This window comes from Hyphopichia burtonii (genome assembly GCF_001661395.1).
Source record: "Hyphopichia burtonii NRRL Y-1933 unplaced genomic scaffold HYPBUscaffold_2, whole genome shotgun sequence".
Lineage (NCBI taxonomy): Eukaryota > Fungi > Ascomycota > Pichiomycetes > Serinales > Debaryomycetaceae > Hyphopichia > Hyphopichia burtonii.
In genome coordinates, this window is record NW_017963729.1 from 1739247 (window position 1) to 1755774 (window position 16528).

General features: G+C 37.5%; 9 protein-coding genes across 9 annotated transcripts; 8 read left to right on the top strand and 1 right to left on the bottom strand.

The window, feature by feature from the left end:
- Positions 1-24: 24 nt before the first annotated feature.
- On the top strand, positions 25-1534 carry HYPBUDRAFT_239114 (uncharacterized protein). Its single transcript, XM_020223237.1, has one exon. The coding sequence runs from the start codon at positions 69-71 to the stop codon at positions 1467-1469; it is 1401 nt and encodes a 466-aa protein (XP_020078194.1). The 5' UTR covers positions 25-68; the 3' UTR covers positions 1470-1534.
- A 242-nt stretch (positions 1535-1776) lies between these two features.
- Positions 1777-3061, top strand: HIS5 (histidinol-phosphate transaminase; the record flags this gene model as incomplete). Its single annotated transcript, XM_020219602.1, has 1 exon — positions 1777-3061. One exon carries the CDS (start codon positions 1777-1779, stop codon positions 2980-2982), a length of 1206 nt encoding a protein of 401 aa, XP_020078195.1. The 3' UTR covers positions 2983-3061.
- Positions 3062-3167: 106 nt separating this feature from the next.
- On the top strand, positions 3168-3948 carry HYPBUDRAFT_152301 (mitochondrial 37S ribosomal protein uS17m). Its single transcript, XM_020220945.1, has one exon. The coding sequence runs from the start codon at positions 3218-3220 to the stop codon at positions 3914-3916; it is 699 nt and encodes a 232-aa protein (XP_020078196.1). The 5' UTR covers positions 3168-3217; the 3' UTR covers positions 3917-3948.
- Positions 3949-4137: 189 nt separating this feature from the next.
- On the top strand, positions 4138-6368 carry TOK1 (Tok1p). Its single transcript, XM_020220946.1, has one exon. The coding sequence runs from the start codon at positions 4169-4171 to the stop codon at positions 6209-6211; it is 2043 nt and encodes a 680-aa protein (XP_020078197.1). The 5' UTR covers positions 4138-4168; the 3' UTR covers positions 6212-6368.
- Positions 6369-6381: 13 nt separating this feature from the next.
- Positions 6382-7878, top strand: HYPBUDRAFT_152303 (nucleoside transmembrane transporter). Its single transcript, XM_020220947.1, has one exon. The coding sequence runs from the start codon at positions 6466-6468 to the stop codon at positions 7840-7842; it is 1377 nt and encodes a 458-aa protein (XP_020078198.1). The 5' UTR covers positions 6382-6465; the 3' UTR covers positions 7843-7878.
- Positions 7879-8004: 126 nt separating this feature from the next.
- On the top strand, positions 8005-10658 carry MUC1 (Muc1p; the record flags this gene model as incomplete). The annotated part of the gene is made up of 1 exon (XM_020220948.1): positions 8005-10658. A coding segment is annotated over one exon (2623 nt), but the record flags the coding sequence as incomplete, so codon positions are not given.
- A 92-nt stretch (positions 10659-10750) lies between these two features.
- On the top strand, positions 10751-12701 carry HYPBUDRAFT_152305 (uncharacterized protein). The gene has a single exon (XM_020220949.1). It carries the CDS (start codon positions 10780-10782, stop codon positions 12625-12627), a length of 1848 nt encoding a protein of 615 aa, XP_020078200.1. The 5' UTR covers positions 10751-10779; the 3' UTR covers positions 12628-12701.
- Positions 12702-12865: 164 nt separating this feature from the next.
- HYPBUDRAFT_165810 (uncharacterized protein) lies at positions 12866-13979 on the top strand (the record flags this gene model as incomplete). The annotated part of the gene is made up of 2 exons (XM_020222719.1): positions 12866-12976; positions 13031-13979. Exons 1-2 carry the CDS (start codon positions 12897-12899, stop codon positions 13977-13979), a joined length of 1029 nt encoding a protein of 342 aa, XP_020078201.1. The 5' UTR covers positions 12866-12896.
- Positions 13980-14053: 74 nt separating this feature from the next.
- Positions 14054-16320, bottom strand: HYPBUDRAFT_152306 (uncharacterized protein). Its single transcript, XM_020220950.1, has one exon. It carries the CDS (start codon positions 16137-16139, stop codon positions 14121-14123), a length of 2019 nt encoding a protein of 672 aa, XP_020078202.1. The 5' UTR covers positions 16140-16320; the 3' UTR covers positions 14054-14120.
- Between the last annotated feature and the right edge of the window lie 208 nt (positions 16321-16528).

Sequence of the window (16528 nt, forward strand, 5' to 3'; positions counted from 1 at the left end):
AAAAAAAAAAAAAAAAAAAAAAAAGCGATTATGTAATAATGTGACTTTGTATACAATTTTTGCGACAAATGGTTCCATTTTTGGACACAGATAAAGGTTTAGGGTGCAAAAAGATAAAGGCAGATTTTGTTTCTCATAAAAGCGAATTGGAAATGAGTTTTGTATTTGAAGACCAGGTTTCTTTTATCTCCAACAATATACAGTTATATACTCTTGCTAGTGTCGCCCATTTGGTAGACTATTTCAACTCACTTGAAGACTTCCGCAGCCAACTTCTAGTCACGCAGAGACCGTTGGGTAACCTCCCCAGGAAAAAGACTAGCGAAGATTCAGCAGTGGAAACCCTCATGGCACAGTTTGTTCCTCAAGAATTCCCAAGCGGCAGCATCGAGTTGCTGGAGGATGAAGATAGGGGGATTTCGCCGGTTACTGCGAAGAAACCGAAGCTAATAACAATGTTTGTCAAAAAACTCTTTCCTCAAGTCAAAAAAGAACAAGAGACACAAGTGATTGCTAATGAGGTTGAGATTGAAACCAAAGATATTTTCCCGAAAGCGGAGTTTTTCAATTTTTCCAGCATAAGAACTCTAAAAATGTTTGGTTCTGATAACGAAACTAAAGAGCTCGATGAGAAGCAGCAGGTGGATTATGATTTCTCTGCTGCCAAAGCTTTCAAAGATTGCTTGTCGAAAGAAGAAGCTATCCCACAATCCAACTCTATTTTCACCCGTTTTGCAACTTTCTCTAAAACTAAAACGACTGTGCCTTGTGATGAAGCAGCGATTCCAGCCGCCTCAAGTAGAAAGTTCTCTCGCATGTTTGAAGTCAACACTAAAAAGAAGGAAAGTGATTACTTGAATAACCGGGTGTTTTCCCCCAACACTCACAGCCCAAGTTACGGAGATATTCCTTTGATTCAAGACGTGGAAGATGGGAAGCAAAGAAGGTTTTGGAATAATATCATGAGAAGGGCCTTGCCGAACATTACGCCTTTCACAGCCAATAGTGGAGTTCCTCCGGACTCGAGTGTTTGTTATAGTGGGTGTAGTTCGTTACCTAAGAAGATAAATTCACCTTACTTGAAAAAAGCTCGGAGATCTCGATCATTATCACGCATTTTCCACTACAAATTTGACAAAATTAGTAAAAACTCAGATAGCATCCAAGATGACCCCATTACATTGAAAAGATCTGCCAGTGACACCGTTTTATCGGAGTCTCTTCTGTCAAACCCTGCTAACAGAAGCCTGGGCAGAGACCGACTGCTAAGTTTGCACGTCAGATTTTCGTCTCCCAGAAATCGGTTGGATCAAATAAACCTTCAATACGACGATTTAGCAGAGCTTACAAATGACAATTCCAATTTCAACTTTGATCCAATTCAAAAATCCACTGGTATCGATGGTTTCATCAATGTCGTCAACTCAAAGGATGAGGATGGATTATTCTTACCAAGCCAGCTTACGTAAAATATAATATAAAACTCGAATATACAAATATACAACTAGATATACAACTAGATATACAACTAGATATACAACTAGATATACAACTAGATATACAAGTAGAATACAGGTTAACTCATTTGCAATTGTGATTGCAAAATTTTAATTGCAAAATCAAACAGCTGAAAATGAGTCAAACAACTTTATGAGTCAAAGTTGAACAAATCTCACAAAATCTAAGCGGAAAGTTTAACAAAAAAAAAAGTATGAATTGGAGCACATAAATCTTATACTTCTAATAAAGAATAATTATTCAATTAGGTGATCCCAAATGACAGCAGAATTTGAATTGAAGAAACTCATCAGACCAAATATTCTAGGTCTTGAGCCATATCGGTGTGCAAGAGACGATTTCAAAACTGGTATTTTATTAGATGCCAATGAGAATACTCATGGACCCGCTTTATCCAAAGTTTCTGAATTTGAAGAAACTTTAGAGTTGAATAGATATCCAGACCCCCACCAGATAGACTTGAAGAAACAATTAGTTGATTTCCGTAATGAAAAGCCAAATGAGTATTTGAAAAATATCAGTCAGGATAAGCTAAGAACCGATAATTTATGTTTAGGAGTTGGATCCGATGAGAGCATCGATATGCTTATTCGTTGTGTTTGCACTCCAGCCAGGGATAAGATGTTGGTTTGTCCTCCTACCTACGGTATGTACTCCATCTGTGCTACTGTAAACGATGTTGAATTGGTTAAGGTTCCATTAACATATCCAGAATTCGATCTTGATTACGAACAAGTTTTGAACACTATAACTAAAGACGCCTCAATAAAATTGATATATTTGACTTCTCCAGGTAATCCAACAGCTAAATTGATTAATGTTTCTGGAATCATTAAATTATTGGAAGCTGCCTACAAAAATTGGAACGGTTTAATCATAGTTGATGAAGCATATATTGACTTTACCGATGATTCGTCAGAAAAAACTAGTCAATCAATGTCTACATTAGTAAACCAATATCCAAACTTAGTTGTTCTCCAAACATTATCTAAATCTTTCGGGTTGGCTGGTATTAGATTAGGTATCACTTACAGTAGTTCTGACCTTTCCTATTATTTGAACTCAATGAAGTACCCTTATAACATTTCGTCCTTAACCTCAAGTGTTGCATTAAGAGCTACTAATCCAAATACCGGATTGAGTACAATGAAAAATTACGTTAAGGAAATTATTCAACAACGGAAAGTTCTATTGGAAAATTTACAAGAACTTGACCGGGTTGGCAGAAACATCGGTGGGTTAGACGCTAATTTTATTGCTGTTGAAATCCTAGACAAGGATGGTAATCCTTCAAACGAAGTTGCAAATAAATTATACAACAATTTAGCAGTTCACAACAGCGTGGTTGTCAGATTTAGAGGTAAGGAACTCAATTTCACTGGGGCTTTAAGAGTGTCGGTTGGTACTGCTGAAGAAAATAAAACATTAATTGAAAAATTCAAAAAATGTTTATCTGAACTCTAGAAATATATATAATTTACTATTATACTTATTCTCTACACCCGTACCTTTTTCCCATACTAGATCAATAAAAGTTACCCGCACACGTATTTCGAGCGAAATTTTTCATTTTTCTCATAGTAAAAACTCAGCTGGAAAGTAGATGAAAACTTATACTGGAAGCCATAGACAACTATCATCTCAAAACGCAATAATGGCAAGACAAAACTTAGTGGGGTTGGTCGTTTCCCAAGGGAAAATGGCTAAAACAGTCAAAGTTAGGGTGCAAACCAAACTTTACGACAAGAAAGTCCATAAAGAAGTTCTCAGAAGAAAAGATTACTTAGTTCACGATGAAGGTAATATATGTAAAGAAGGAGATTTAGTAAGAATCGAATCCATACCTAAAATGTCAGCCAGAAAATACTTTGCTATTGCTGAAATCAAGGCCAATAAAGGTCAACAATTTGCATTATACGAAACTTTAGCCAAAGAAAAAATTTCTTTAGAACAAGAACAAAAAATTGGAGAATTCATTGCTCAAAGAGAAAAGCTCTCGAATACTATAACTCAAATAGAAGATTTGAAAAAGTTAGACCAAGTCACCAATAGTTTCAAATCAGATGCAACTGCAGACAGAGAATTCCTTTTAAGTGAAATCAATAAAATTAAAGAAAAATATAACATAAAATCCTGGCCGGCTACTGAACCAGTCTTAGAACTTGATCTTACCAAACTTGATAAAGAAGCATCCATTGAAGAGAGAAGATTGGCTGCCATAGGTCAAATATTAAACAAATTAATGAGTGATGGTTATAAAAATGAACGTGAAAGTATATTGAAAGAATTAGGTGTTTCTTCCAAAAAAAATGAAATTCAAAAGAACATCTTAAGAAAGTATATTTTGAACCCAAATAATAATTGTCCTGTTTCTATTGAAGGTTTAGCCCTCAATTAGACCTTCTTTATTCTTATGTAAATAGCACCCCTATCGATAATTACAATATTCGAACTCGATTCATAATGTTTTGTAAGTTATATAAGTTATCAGGACTATACAATCAGCTTGAGAGCACGAGCCTTTGACGTAATTTGAGCTTTTTTATTTTTTTTTTTTTCTGATAGAAAACCCTCAAATTAGTTTGCAACTATAAACAGTATTTTGAACTTGGCCGATTCAAAACTTCAACTCACCCACTAATGAAATATCATGGGTCCCAGGCTCTTAAGACAGAGGAAAAACCAGTTTCTGAAGGCTCTACTACGAAAAAATATCAGAAATGGAAAGAAGAGTCCTATAAGCTTCCAACTTTTTGAAATGAACTCGGACATCAATGGGTTTCCCTTGAAAGAGGATCGAACAACCCAAGAACCTTGGGAAATTAACCATGCGTTGTCAGTTCCAGTAGACTCAGTGAGGAATTTAAACTCCAAGCCCGGGGAGAAGTTTTTCATTTTTTGGTACATGATGTCATCTTATTCTCCTCTAATATCAGCAGCTTATTTATCACCAATAGGGAATTTAATACTGATAACATGTCTAATTGAACACTGGAGAGTAGATAAAACTACTGGAGAAACTATTCCGGATGAGCCGTATCGTACAGCATTGAATGCATTAAGCTTTATCTTTGGAATTATAGGTAACATTTTTTTACTATTGAACTTTTCCCAAGCGGTTGAATACTTGATCAGTCAATGTATCTCCATTTTTTGCTGGATAGTTGCAGCAATCTTATTGTTAATTGATGTTCTACTTACAAATGAAGACTTTTACGACGAACACCATCTGTTTGGAAGGTCCGAAGGATTTTGGTTTGCAGTTATGACTATTTTCTTTTATTCGATGTGTGCAATGGTACTTAGCCTAAACTTTATTGGTTATAAATTGAAAAAATATCCTGCAAGGTTTAATTTAGACAACAAGCAACGAACACTTATGTTTTATACTATTGTTTTCATAATTTGGCAAGTTATTGGAACTGTATCTTTTGCCCATTTGATCAAAAATATCAGCTATGGAGAGGCCCTATATTACTGCACTGTATCCCTTCTTACCATTGGATTGGGTGATATTCTTCCAAAGACTGTGGGCTCTAGGATATTTGTATTGATTTTTTCTGTAATCGGAGTCTTGATTATGGGTCTTATAATTGCAATGATACGTCTGGTGGTGATATCATCTGCTGGGCCAACTATATTTTGGCATCAAATTGAAAAGGATAGAAGAAGAGAGTTGAACGAAATAACAAATTCAAGTGAAAATTATAGCCAAGAAGAAGTATTTCATAGAATGAGGTTAATTAGAAAGAAAGCAAAATTGAGACAGAAAAATACGAGTTTTATTATATCTTTTATTGTATTTATGTTGTTTTGGCTCATTGGTGGCCTAGTTTTCTATTTTGTTGAACATTGGTCGTATTTTGAAGCAATTTATTTTTGTTTCCTATGTTTAATCACCATAGGTTATGGTGATTTTGCCCCCATAACTAGTTTTGGTAGGGCCTTTTTCGTTTGCTGGGCAATTGCAGCCATTCCAATAATGACTATTTTAATCTCCAGCTTTGGTGACAAAATTTATGATTGGGCCGATAAATTCAGTTTTTACACCTCAAAAATTTTCATCTTCCGTTCATATAAAAATGTCTTGAGACATAAACGAAAACCAAAACAACTCGACGAAGTTGTGGAGGAAGACACAGAAGAAGCATTGGAAGACGAAGAGATCAACAGAAGCTTAGAGGATATCAGGAAACACTTTGAAAATCCGTTCAAAAAGGCGCCTGGCACGAACAATATCTTTACGAGCATTCACGAAAACAAAATGAGAGAAGTTTCAATCCATAAAGAAGCATTTTCGAAATTACTTTCACATTTACAGGAGCTAAAAATTCTCATCACTGATTCTATTGAAACTCCATCAAAAGCATATGACCACGAGCTGTGGGCCAAATTATATTATATTTTGTCAAAACCTCTACCAAGTGTAACAGATGAGTTTTCAGACACCAAAAGCTCTCCACCAGGTTCAAAAGAAGAATTGAATTGGCCAAATCCGTATTTTTGGCTCAGCGACAAATCTCCTCTCAGATTACCATTGAAAGAACCAAACTACCTAATCATCAAACTATTCATCAAGCTCGAACACGACGTTGAAGCTCTTCTTGAGAGTGAAATTGAATATTTGACTTTCCTTCAGAAACTAGATCTAGATAATGCAATTTCCAGATTCCACCAAAATAAAATTAAATAAAATTGCAAATTCCTAGTCTAAAATATCCACTAACTTTTTTTGCAACGATAGTGCGCGTTGAACAAAATCTCAACACAACTTGAAGATAAGAAAGAAAACGCGATATAGTATCAACGAGTAACCAACAATACTCCTCTTCTTCTAATTAGAACTATTTATAACATATATATATATATACGTATAAAGTCTTTTCCCTTGATTCTATTTTATGACAATTTGTTTTGGTTGAATCTAATTCTATTGAGCTTGAAAATATGACTCAAGCTAGGCCTCCAGACGAAGAACAGTTTACATATGACCCAATCATCTTTAAGGCAACTGATAAGTTGAAAATCAAGCTATCACAGTTGAAGTACTTTACCTTCACACTTATAGGTGTTGCGCTCTTATGGCCGTGGAATTGTTTTTTATCAGCTTCGGCCTATTATGCCGAAAGGTTTGCCCATAGTCCATCTTTGGTCAAGATGTTATCATCCACTATAATGACGGTGTCCAGTATTATTTCTACACTTTTCAATTTTTACTTATCACAATCTCAGCAGGGGGTTAACTATAATTTGAGATTGAACTCAGGATTGATTTTGACGATCATTGTATTTCTTATTATGGCTGTTTCATGTGTTAGCGATTTCTTCATCAAAATGAAGGATCAGATTTTCTTTGTAACCTTGATTACCTTGGTCTTGATATCAGCAATCGCCACCTGTTTTGCTCAGAATGGAACCATGGCAATAGTGAATGTTATGGGCCCAATATACGCCAATGGAGTGATGGTTGGTCAAGCTATTGCTGGTGTATTACCATCTGTTGCATTAATAGTTTCAATTCTCCTAATTGGCGATAAACCAAAAGCAATTATAGATGATTATGAATATGTCGATAAGAACTTTGGTGTCTTTGTATACTATATCACAGCAACTTTAATATCCATAGTTTGCATGGCATTGCTTTATTTAACTAATCATTATCGTACCGAATCAGCCTACAGCACATTGAATCAAATGGTTGATCTGCCTTTAGATGCTGAAGACCCCCCAGAAGAAACCCCGGAAATTACTCAAACAAAGTTTGTTTCCTTCTGGGTTTTATGGTCCAAATTGAAGTTAATTGTACTGACAATCTTTCTTACATTCAGTATCACTCTAATTTTTCCCGTCTTTGCTTCTAACGTCAAACTGACAAATGCTGCTTCATCCAACCATGTATTTTTCCAAGATAAAATATTCATCCCTTTTATTTTCTTGATGTGGAATTTGGGTGATCTATTAGCTCGAGTTATCTGTGGCTGGAAGAATTCAATTCTTCTTATTAAAAATCCCAAAGTTCTCTTCATTTACTCACTCTCGAGGTTGATATTCATTCCTTTATTTTTAACTTGTAATATCCATCCCTACACTTCTGCAGATGAATCCAGTGCCTTGGTTAATTCCGATTTATGGTACATTTTCCTACAATTACTTTTCGGTTTATCCAATGGTCAACTAAGTACATCTTGCTTCATGATTGTTGGTAGTTTCTGTGATGATGATGACGAGAAAGAAGCAGCCGGAGGCTTTACAACTGTGTTCCTCAGTACTGGCTTAGCTTTTGGTAGTATTCTAAGCTACCTTTTAGTATTATTGATAGATTAGTCCATTTTATTGCACAAAACATATTATAGCCCCAGAAAGTCATTTTTACCTTGTAAAATTCGTAGTTAGTTAAAGAGTGCGCAAGGATCTTAATATGATCGTTAAATTCTTACTTACATCATTTCTTCTTGAATTCTCAGTTTAGTCAATTAAACCAATAAAGATGTCATCTTTCTGGGAAAATAACAAGGGTTCAATTAAAAATGCAGGTATTGCAACTGCCAAAGGTATCGGATCAGGATCGAAAGCCATTGGAAAAGCAGGGGTGCGTACCTACAAAAACCATGAGGCCAAAAGAAAAGGATTACCTCCACCAACTCATGAAAGCAGTGGTGGAAGCGCTGATAACGATGATAGTTCCGAAAGAAAAAGTTACTCAAAGCCTCTCCCGAGAAATGACAATGTTGATTTGGGAGCTTATGCTCCTCCTCCAAAGAGAAATGTTGGTACATTCGGTCCAGGTAGCGGTAACTATAGATCACCTCCACAACAGACGAATATTCAACCTGTTCAACAGCCGGCTCCAACCCAGTCAATTACTGCACAACCTGTTCAACAGCCGGCTTCAACCCAGTCAATTCCTGCACAACCTGTTCTTCCTCCTAGGTCGAATGCTCCTCCTCAAACTTCAGAGCCCGAGCCAGCACCTGCCTATACACCAGTAGCTGAACCAGAACCACCAGTACCTTCAGGTGGATATAGAAGGGCCCCAGCTCCCTTGCCACCAACCGCTCCTCAGTCAGCCCCAGAACAACCGTCATATCCAGCTCAGCCAATTGCCAGCCAGGCAGTTCCTCCCAGTACTGGTACCGTATCCCCACCACCGAGACAAACCACTCCCTTATCCAAAGAGAGTTTGAATAGTTTTGCTCCACCGCCTATTCACAAAGATAGAGGTTCCGGATCCAGTTCACCGAGCCAGATCAGTAGACAGAACTCTAATGTCTCCCAGATAAGACCTTCACCAGGTTATCTGATGCCCGCACCTGATGCGACCAGCTCTAATCAACCTTCGGCTCCATCTGAATTTGTTGCTGAGGAGTCCGGGAGAAAGCCACTTAAAGTTACTGGTATTGACTTGTCCAAAGCTGGCCCACCTCCACCTAAGTATAATGGCCCAGCTTTGAAGTCAAACGAAAACAAACCAAGGCCTTCATCCTCACATATTGCCTCTTCTCCTCCTCCAACCATGCCTTCAAGACCATCTGTAGGTCTGGCAGAAACTCCTCCTCCTTTGCCATCTAGAAGGTCTGATTCTACAGTGCCTAGGGAGTCTACTCCCCGATTACCTACTCGTCCCAGCAACTCACTGATTGACACTAATCAATCGCTTAATAAACCGAAAAAAGCACCTCCTGCCAAACCAGTTAAGAAACCAATAAAGCTTGCCCAAAGCAACCCACCTCCATACACAGAAGAAGATAACGGTGAAAATGTTCCAACTCCTTTAAGACCATCGAGCTTTAGTCAACCTACCTCCCACAATTTCGCCGAAGAAATATCATTAAGAAAAGTGAATAAAGCTTCTCCTGAACCGGAAAACGAAACCGTGGTTCTTCCTTCAAAACCATCTGATTTGAAAAAAACACCGGCAAAACCAGCACCCAAGCCTAAGCCCAAATTGTTTGGATTTGATCAGAACACCAATACCGAAACAGCTGAATTGAATGTTGCTTCTTTAAGAGACAAACTTAAGAAAGTTGACTTACCGAAGAACGAACCTCTGCAGAATGAAGTTTCTGAGCATGACATCACGAAAAGTGAAGAGCCAAAGAAAGCTCCACCGGTGACTAAACCTAAACCCCAGATAAAACCTAAGCCATCCATAGTACCAACCGCTTCAAGCTCCCCTTCTAGAAATGTGTCTCCTTCAAGAAGTGCTCCACCACCACCGCCACCTCGTAGTAATTCGACTACTCCTCAACAGACAACACAGGCTCCTCCACCACCACCTTCTAGAAATTATAACAGAAGTAAGGCAGTGACACCTGAAGTTAGCAATCAACCTCCACAGATTGACCTCGAACTTCCTAGTGGCTGGTTTGCTAATACTAGTGGCCCTCTTCAACTCCCTAGCTCATTAAATGGTCTCAACTATTCGACTAACATTAGATATAGTACTCGGTCCTCACCAATTGGTACTGTAACATCTTACACAAGAGGAGTTAACATTCAATTCAAAGATTTGTCGAGAGCTGAATACGAGTTTACGTGGGAAAATGACAAGATAGATAATGTGAATGTTGAATTGAAAAACTTTACGCCATCTCCAATCTCTCATAATATTCCAACGAAATCTCAACTATTGGAATACCACAATCAATTCAGCGAATATGTTGCCTCTTGGGCCGAACATAAACTAAATCAACAAGTTGGTTCCGGTGAGTGCTGGGATCTAGCCCATGAAGCATTATTGAAAGGTTGCGGTAAGCATGCCTTTGTTTCAACATACACCCATCATGGTTTCCCAATCTTAAACATCCAAGGCTCACCAGCAGGATTACAACTCCTTACTGAAACATTTGACGAGGTTCGTAGAGGTGATGTCTTACAGTTCTTTGCAGCCAAATTTGAAAATAAGGCTTCCGGCTCTACCCTGTTTGCCGGAGCACCAGATCATACTGCAATCGTAGTGGAAAATACTGGTGACAAGCTCATTGTACTTGAGCAAAATGTTGGTGGCGTAAGAAAGGTTTGCCAAGGATCCTATACAATCAGGGATATCACTTCAGGATCTATCGCCGCTTATAGACCTGTTCCAGTTTCATGGGCAGAAAAAAAATAGCTAACTCAATAAGACATAATATACATTTTTTATCGATCTTGTAGCTCACTAAAGAAGATAGCGACCATTATTTTTTTTTTCAAAAATCAAACAGAAAAAAAAAAGGCATAATGGCATCTCGATGAGATTGGATTAACTCAGACACCCAAATCATGCCTCAAGCAACCGAAGAAGTATCTGGACCGAGTGAAGGTGTCGTAGCGCCAGCTTTATCCACTTATCAGGATGAAGATACTTTTCAATTTGACAAAGTGTTAGACCTGGAGAAAAATAGAAGCCACCTCGGGTTGCAAGAAAGTGAAGACTACATAACTAGAATTAATGAATACTATTCAATAGACGAGATTGTCAAGTTTCTCAAAGGGGAAAATGAGGATAATAATGATTTTAAAAGAATAACATTGCAATTCCCAGACTCGCTAGTATGCGACTCAGCTAGTATTGTTCATGAATTGCAGAAAAAGTTGGGGTTATCATACGAAGGATTTGTTTCAAATGATGAAGGAACAAAAAATGATGCCTGCAATGATTCTAATGGTTGTTGTAGCTCAGGCGGAGGAGCCTGTGCCAACAAGAGTGAAACATCACATCCAGAGCCACAAACAAGGAAGATTTGGATATTAGCTGACACCTCATACTCTGCTTGTTGTATTGATGAAGTTGCAGCTGAACATGTCCAAAGTGACTTGGTAGTTCATTTTGGTGATGCATGTCTCAACCCTGTTGACAAGTTGCCAGCTATTTATGTGTTTGGATCACCTAGAGTCGATCTTCACGAATTGGTTGAAAAATTCCAAGAAAGATACCCCCTTGAATCTGAAAGCCAGCTGAGTATATTATTAATGGCTGATGCACCACACACAACAATCCTTAAGCCATTATATAAAATGTTAAAACCCCAGTATCCCAACTTGGCTTATGCGGATGTATACATCGACCCGTCTTCCAAGGCTTCAATCATAGGGTATGAGCCAGAAGTTCTCGAGAAAGACGCCGTTCATGTTTTGAATAGAACCCTTCTACACTTAGAAGATGAGCTCATTGATGAGGAAGATATAGATGCCACTCTTTCCCAATATGACTTATTCCATATAACCATACCTGAAACACCCAGATTATTGCAATTAACCACTAGATTCCAATCAGTAAGCACATACGATCCTCTGAAGCATACTATTTCACAAGGCCCTTATCCAAACTTGATGCGTAGATACAGATATATGCACATGGCAAGATCTGCGGGTACTGTTGGGCTATTGGTGAATACTTTATCTTTGGCCAATACCAAGAAACTTATCAATACCATGGCGAAGAAGCTCAAGGAGGCTGGAAAAAAACACTACATATTCGTTGTCGGTAAACCCAATGTTGCTAAGTTGGCCAATTTTGAAAATGTTGATATTTGGTGTATCTTAGGCTGTGATCATCAAGGGATAATTATTGATCAGAACAATGAATACTTCAAGCCAATTGTGACCCCATACGAACTTATGCTAGCATTGAATTACGAACTTTCTTGGACAGGCAAGTGGGTGACCGACTTTAGAAATATCTTACAAGAAATGAATGAAGAGGAAGAAACTGAACACGAAAATGAAAATGAAAACCAGGTTCAAAACGATAAGGGAACATCAACCGATGATTACGAAGATGAGGCACCAGAATTCAATCCTGTCACTGGTCAATTCGTGAGCAACGCTAGACCATTGAGACGCTTACAACATTTGCAAATAACGTCACAAGAAGATAACCAGACTGAAAATAACGATGACAAAGACAGCGACAAGAGCTTGGTGAAGAAATTCTCCAGTGCAGTGGCAATAAAGAATACTGTTTCTACCTCTGCTATGCATTTACAAAATAGACACTGGACAGGTCTCGGAAGTGATTGGCAAAATGGTGATAGTGATGAAGACGCGTCAGAAGAAGGTGCAAGAGTAGAGGAAGGTAGAGGGGGTGTGGCCAGAGGCTATGATTTTGACAGAGAGACTCACAAATGATCGGATTATATAGACTTGTATTTATTTCTGTAAATATATTAAACTGAATCGTAAAAGTTGCAACCGAACTGGAAATAACTTTGTTATTGTTTTTTTTTTTTAGTTATGTATTCGTTATGTCAGTCTCATTTTCTATTGTTCGGCCCAGTATGGTAACTTTTTTGTACCTAGTTAGCGATCTCGAGAAAGGCCCATCTGGATAAAAATTATGGACTTTAGTTTAGCTTTCGAGGATTACAATCTATAGAGTTAAGGATGATATAATAAGTATGACGGTTAGTATAGATTCAATTTTGGCGATATTGAAGGAGCATATCATCTATGTTTATTGGGTACTTTTTATACTATGGTATGTTTTTGACGTTTACTTACTCGGTTATCCGATTTACTAACGATTTTTCAGTTTGATTACAAGATTCAATGTTGTTTGGGTGGCAGCATACGTATCGCTTTGTGTTGGCCACCTTATTTATGATTACTCCAAGAATTATAAGTATCCCGATTCCAGTAAATGGCAGCAAATCAGTGATGGTGATGTTGCATTAATAACAGGCGGAAGTAATGGATTGGGAGAAGAAATAGTAAAAGACTTACTTGAAAGTACCGATATTGGTAGAGTAATAGTGCTCGATGTGGAACACCCACATATGGCTCAGATGAATGAGAAGGTGGAGTACCATGAATGTGACATTGGAAATGAAGAAGAGCTAAACAATACATTGACAGCCATAATAGATCATTTAGAGACAAAGGACCAGCATATAAGTATTCTAATCAACAATGCAGCTATTAGACATAGTGAATCATTCCTCAATTTATCAAGAGAAAAGATTTTCAACGTGTTCAATGTTAACACCTTTTCTCAAATATGGATCTTGAAACTGGTATTGAGTAATCACATTGAAAGAATTTTACCGAGAGATCCCAATGCAAGACTTTCGGTGGTCTTTGTATCTTCAATCTTGGGAACGTTAGGACCTAAGAATCTTTCCGCTTATTCTGCATCGAAAGCCGCTATTATTCAAATTTATGAATCTTTACTGAAAGAGCTTTCTGAATATCCAAGTGTACGTTTACTTCTCATCACTTCAGGCCAATTGACGACAAAGATGTTTGAAGATGTTATGCCTTCAAAATTATTTTTTGCTCCTTTAGTAAATCATATCAAGTTTGCAAAAAACATCGTCAAAAGCATAAACGATGGAGAAAAAGGTGTCATATGTGAGCCTTTCTATGCAAATTTTTTACCAGCTATTCGAGTACTTCCAATTTTCTTACAAGATTTTTGTAGGAAGATGTCTGAAATGGACGATAAAATTAAAGATTTAGACAATTCGAAAAAAGAACGTTAATTATACTAGATAGACTTTTTAAAAAAATTTCTTTTTTTTTTTTTATTTAATTACATTTAAACTCTACAGTATTCATGATTATGTACTTATGATTTTATATCTATATTGTTCCTGCTAAGTGTCTATGTATGCCTTTTTACCTCACCAGTTGGAATTTGAAGAGAGAAGAACAAGCTTCTTCTTCTTCTTCTTTCCTTTGGAATTTCCTTGTGCTTGTTGTTCCTTTTCCATTTCCTCTTTTGCTCTCCTAATCATCTCTTCAGGATCCCAATCATAAGGGTCATCATCATCATCGTGGAGTGAGGGTTGAACTTCTGATTTGGGTATCTTGGTACCCCATATGGTTGTTTGAAATGTATTTTGATCCAGAGAAGAGTCGGAATGGGTATCATCATTAGTGTTCTCGGCTTGAGAGCTTGAGCTAGCATTGTTTGCCAGCGATGATAAAGGTGGTAACTCTCTATAATCATTTATAGTCAAACTGCCGAAATTTGCAGGATAATAATCATAGGTATAGTCATCATTGTTAGCTAGTTCAGGATTATTCTCTCTTTCGAAAAAAATTCGGGTTCTGAGTTCTTCAGCATCAAGAGCCAATTTTTTATTCTTGTCTTCTTTACGAAGCTTCCTTTCGGACGCTTTCGTACGTTTAGTTAAATCATTCTTGAATATTTTCCAAGTCTCTTGGTCAATATATTCATTATTCAGCCAATTACATTCTAAAAATCCAATTGAACTTCCTAATGGTAAATGCGATAAATATTTATATTTGGTTGTCACCACTTCAGGTGAAAGGTCTTCGTAGCGTATATTTTCAATTTTGGCAATAACTGAAGATGGAAGTCGAGTATAGTCTCCATTATACGCAGTTTTCAATACTTTCATATCCAATGGCGATAAAACGTAAGTGGAGTTCGCCCTGAATCCAGTTTGATAATAAAAGAATGGATTTGAATGAAGCCTTTGGGTATCTTTGTTAGCCGGAGCAAGGCTTTGTTGCAGAAACTTGGCAGACCATTCTTCAATGTCTTTATTTATATTTTCAATTGCCAATTTAATGAATTTCCCATCATCGTTGTACAAATGCTTTTCGTTCTCATAGGCAGTCATGATATCTTTCTTTTCTTTCTCATACATAGCTATTAAGTATGCAAAATCCGCTTTCAAAAGACGCAGGTATGGCGTTAGGTCTGGTAAATTATCAGATTGACTAACCCAAGGAAAATTATCTATAGTTAAGCTTAATTCATCGAGTGCACTAGGTAAAGGTAGGATTTTATCTTGAGGTCTTGCCATCAAGGTCAAAATAGCTTCGTCATGGATCTTAGGAACTTCAAATCTTTCATCCACCAGATCTATCAATACCGGTTTGACTTCCTTGGTTCTAATAATCGAAGCACATAATGGACAGTCACGATACTTCTCCACTATAACCAGGCTCTCACGCTTTTTGGATGTAGGGATCTCACTTTCAAGTAACGACAAGAGACATGTTAAGCAAAGAATATGACCACAAGACGTAATCATACGAGGAGCGATTGGTTCTTCGGACAAACAAATTGGACACGAATTACCCTTTGGAACCACAATTCTCAATATACTAGACGTTTCCACCGGAACATTAGGATCCAATTGTTGAATTTTATAATCGTCTCTGTAATCCACGATAAATTTGTAATTAACATTGATGAAGCTCATTCCGTGTAAATGGACTTTGGAAACATTGGATCTTGACTTTTTGGAATGGTCACTGTTCCTTCTTGCCTTGGATTTATTATGATTCTGTTGATACACTTCCAGATCTTTGTAAGACTGGAAATCAAGCAAGTGATCAAGTGATATTTGATTCTTTCTTGCCTTGCCGAATTTTTTACTCTGTATACCAGAAGGTTCCGAGTACTGCTCCAGCTCATCTCCTCCTAGATTGCTACCCTTATTGGAAGCCTGCGGACTTGCTCCTTTTTTATTCGATACCAAAGACCCTCCTGATTTTTCTTTGGGTCTGGCCTTCATCTTTTGATGTTGTTTCTGCGATGCAATATGCTGACCTTTAGAACGGTCTGATACGGTATGATTGGCACGAGAGTAATTCTCGCTCCTATTATTCAGAGTGAAGGTTTGGCCGTTAGTGTAACTAGGACTATTAGGATCTTTTGACATTGTAATCATAGATTAGTCATAAACGGATCTATCCACCTAATACCGAAGGGTTTTAATGCGAATCCAACAATTGTATACCAAACAACAACGAAAGGGTATTGATTCTGTATCGTGCAGGCAAGCTGATGTATATGAATTCACAATTCCGTGTTCATACACCCCTTGGTTTGCCTTGATTTAGAAGAACCTTCAATGATATATATTCATCTGGAGATTTGATGGCCCACAGGGGAGTTTTTGCTGATGCGTGGTGTACGGACCGGGGCAAAGACCCGTGCAGACCGCCAACCGCAGTTTATCCCAAGAAAAACAACCGGGAAATACTTTACTAATATACATACGATAGTGTGCCAAAAATAACAGATAGGAAAAACGAGAGAAAAAAATAG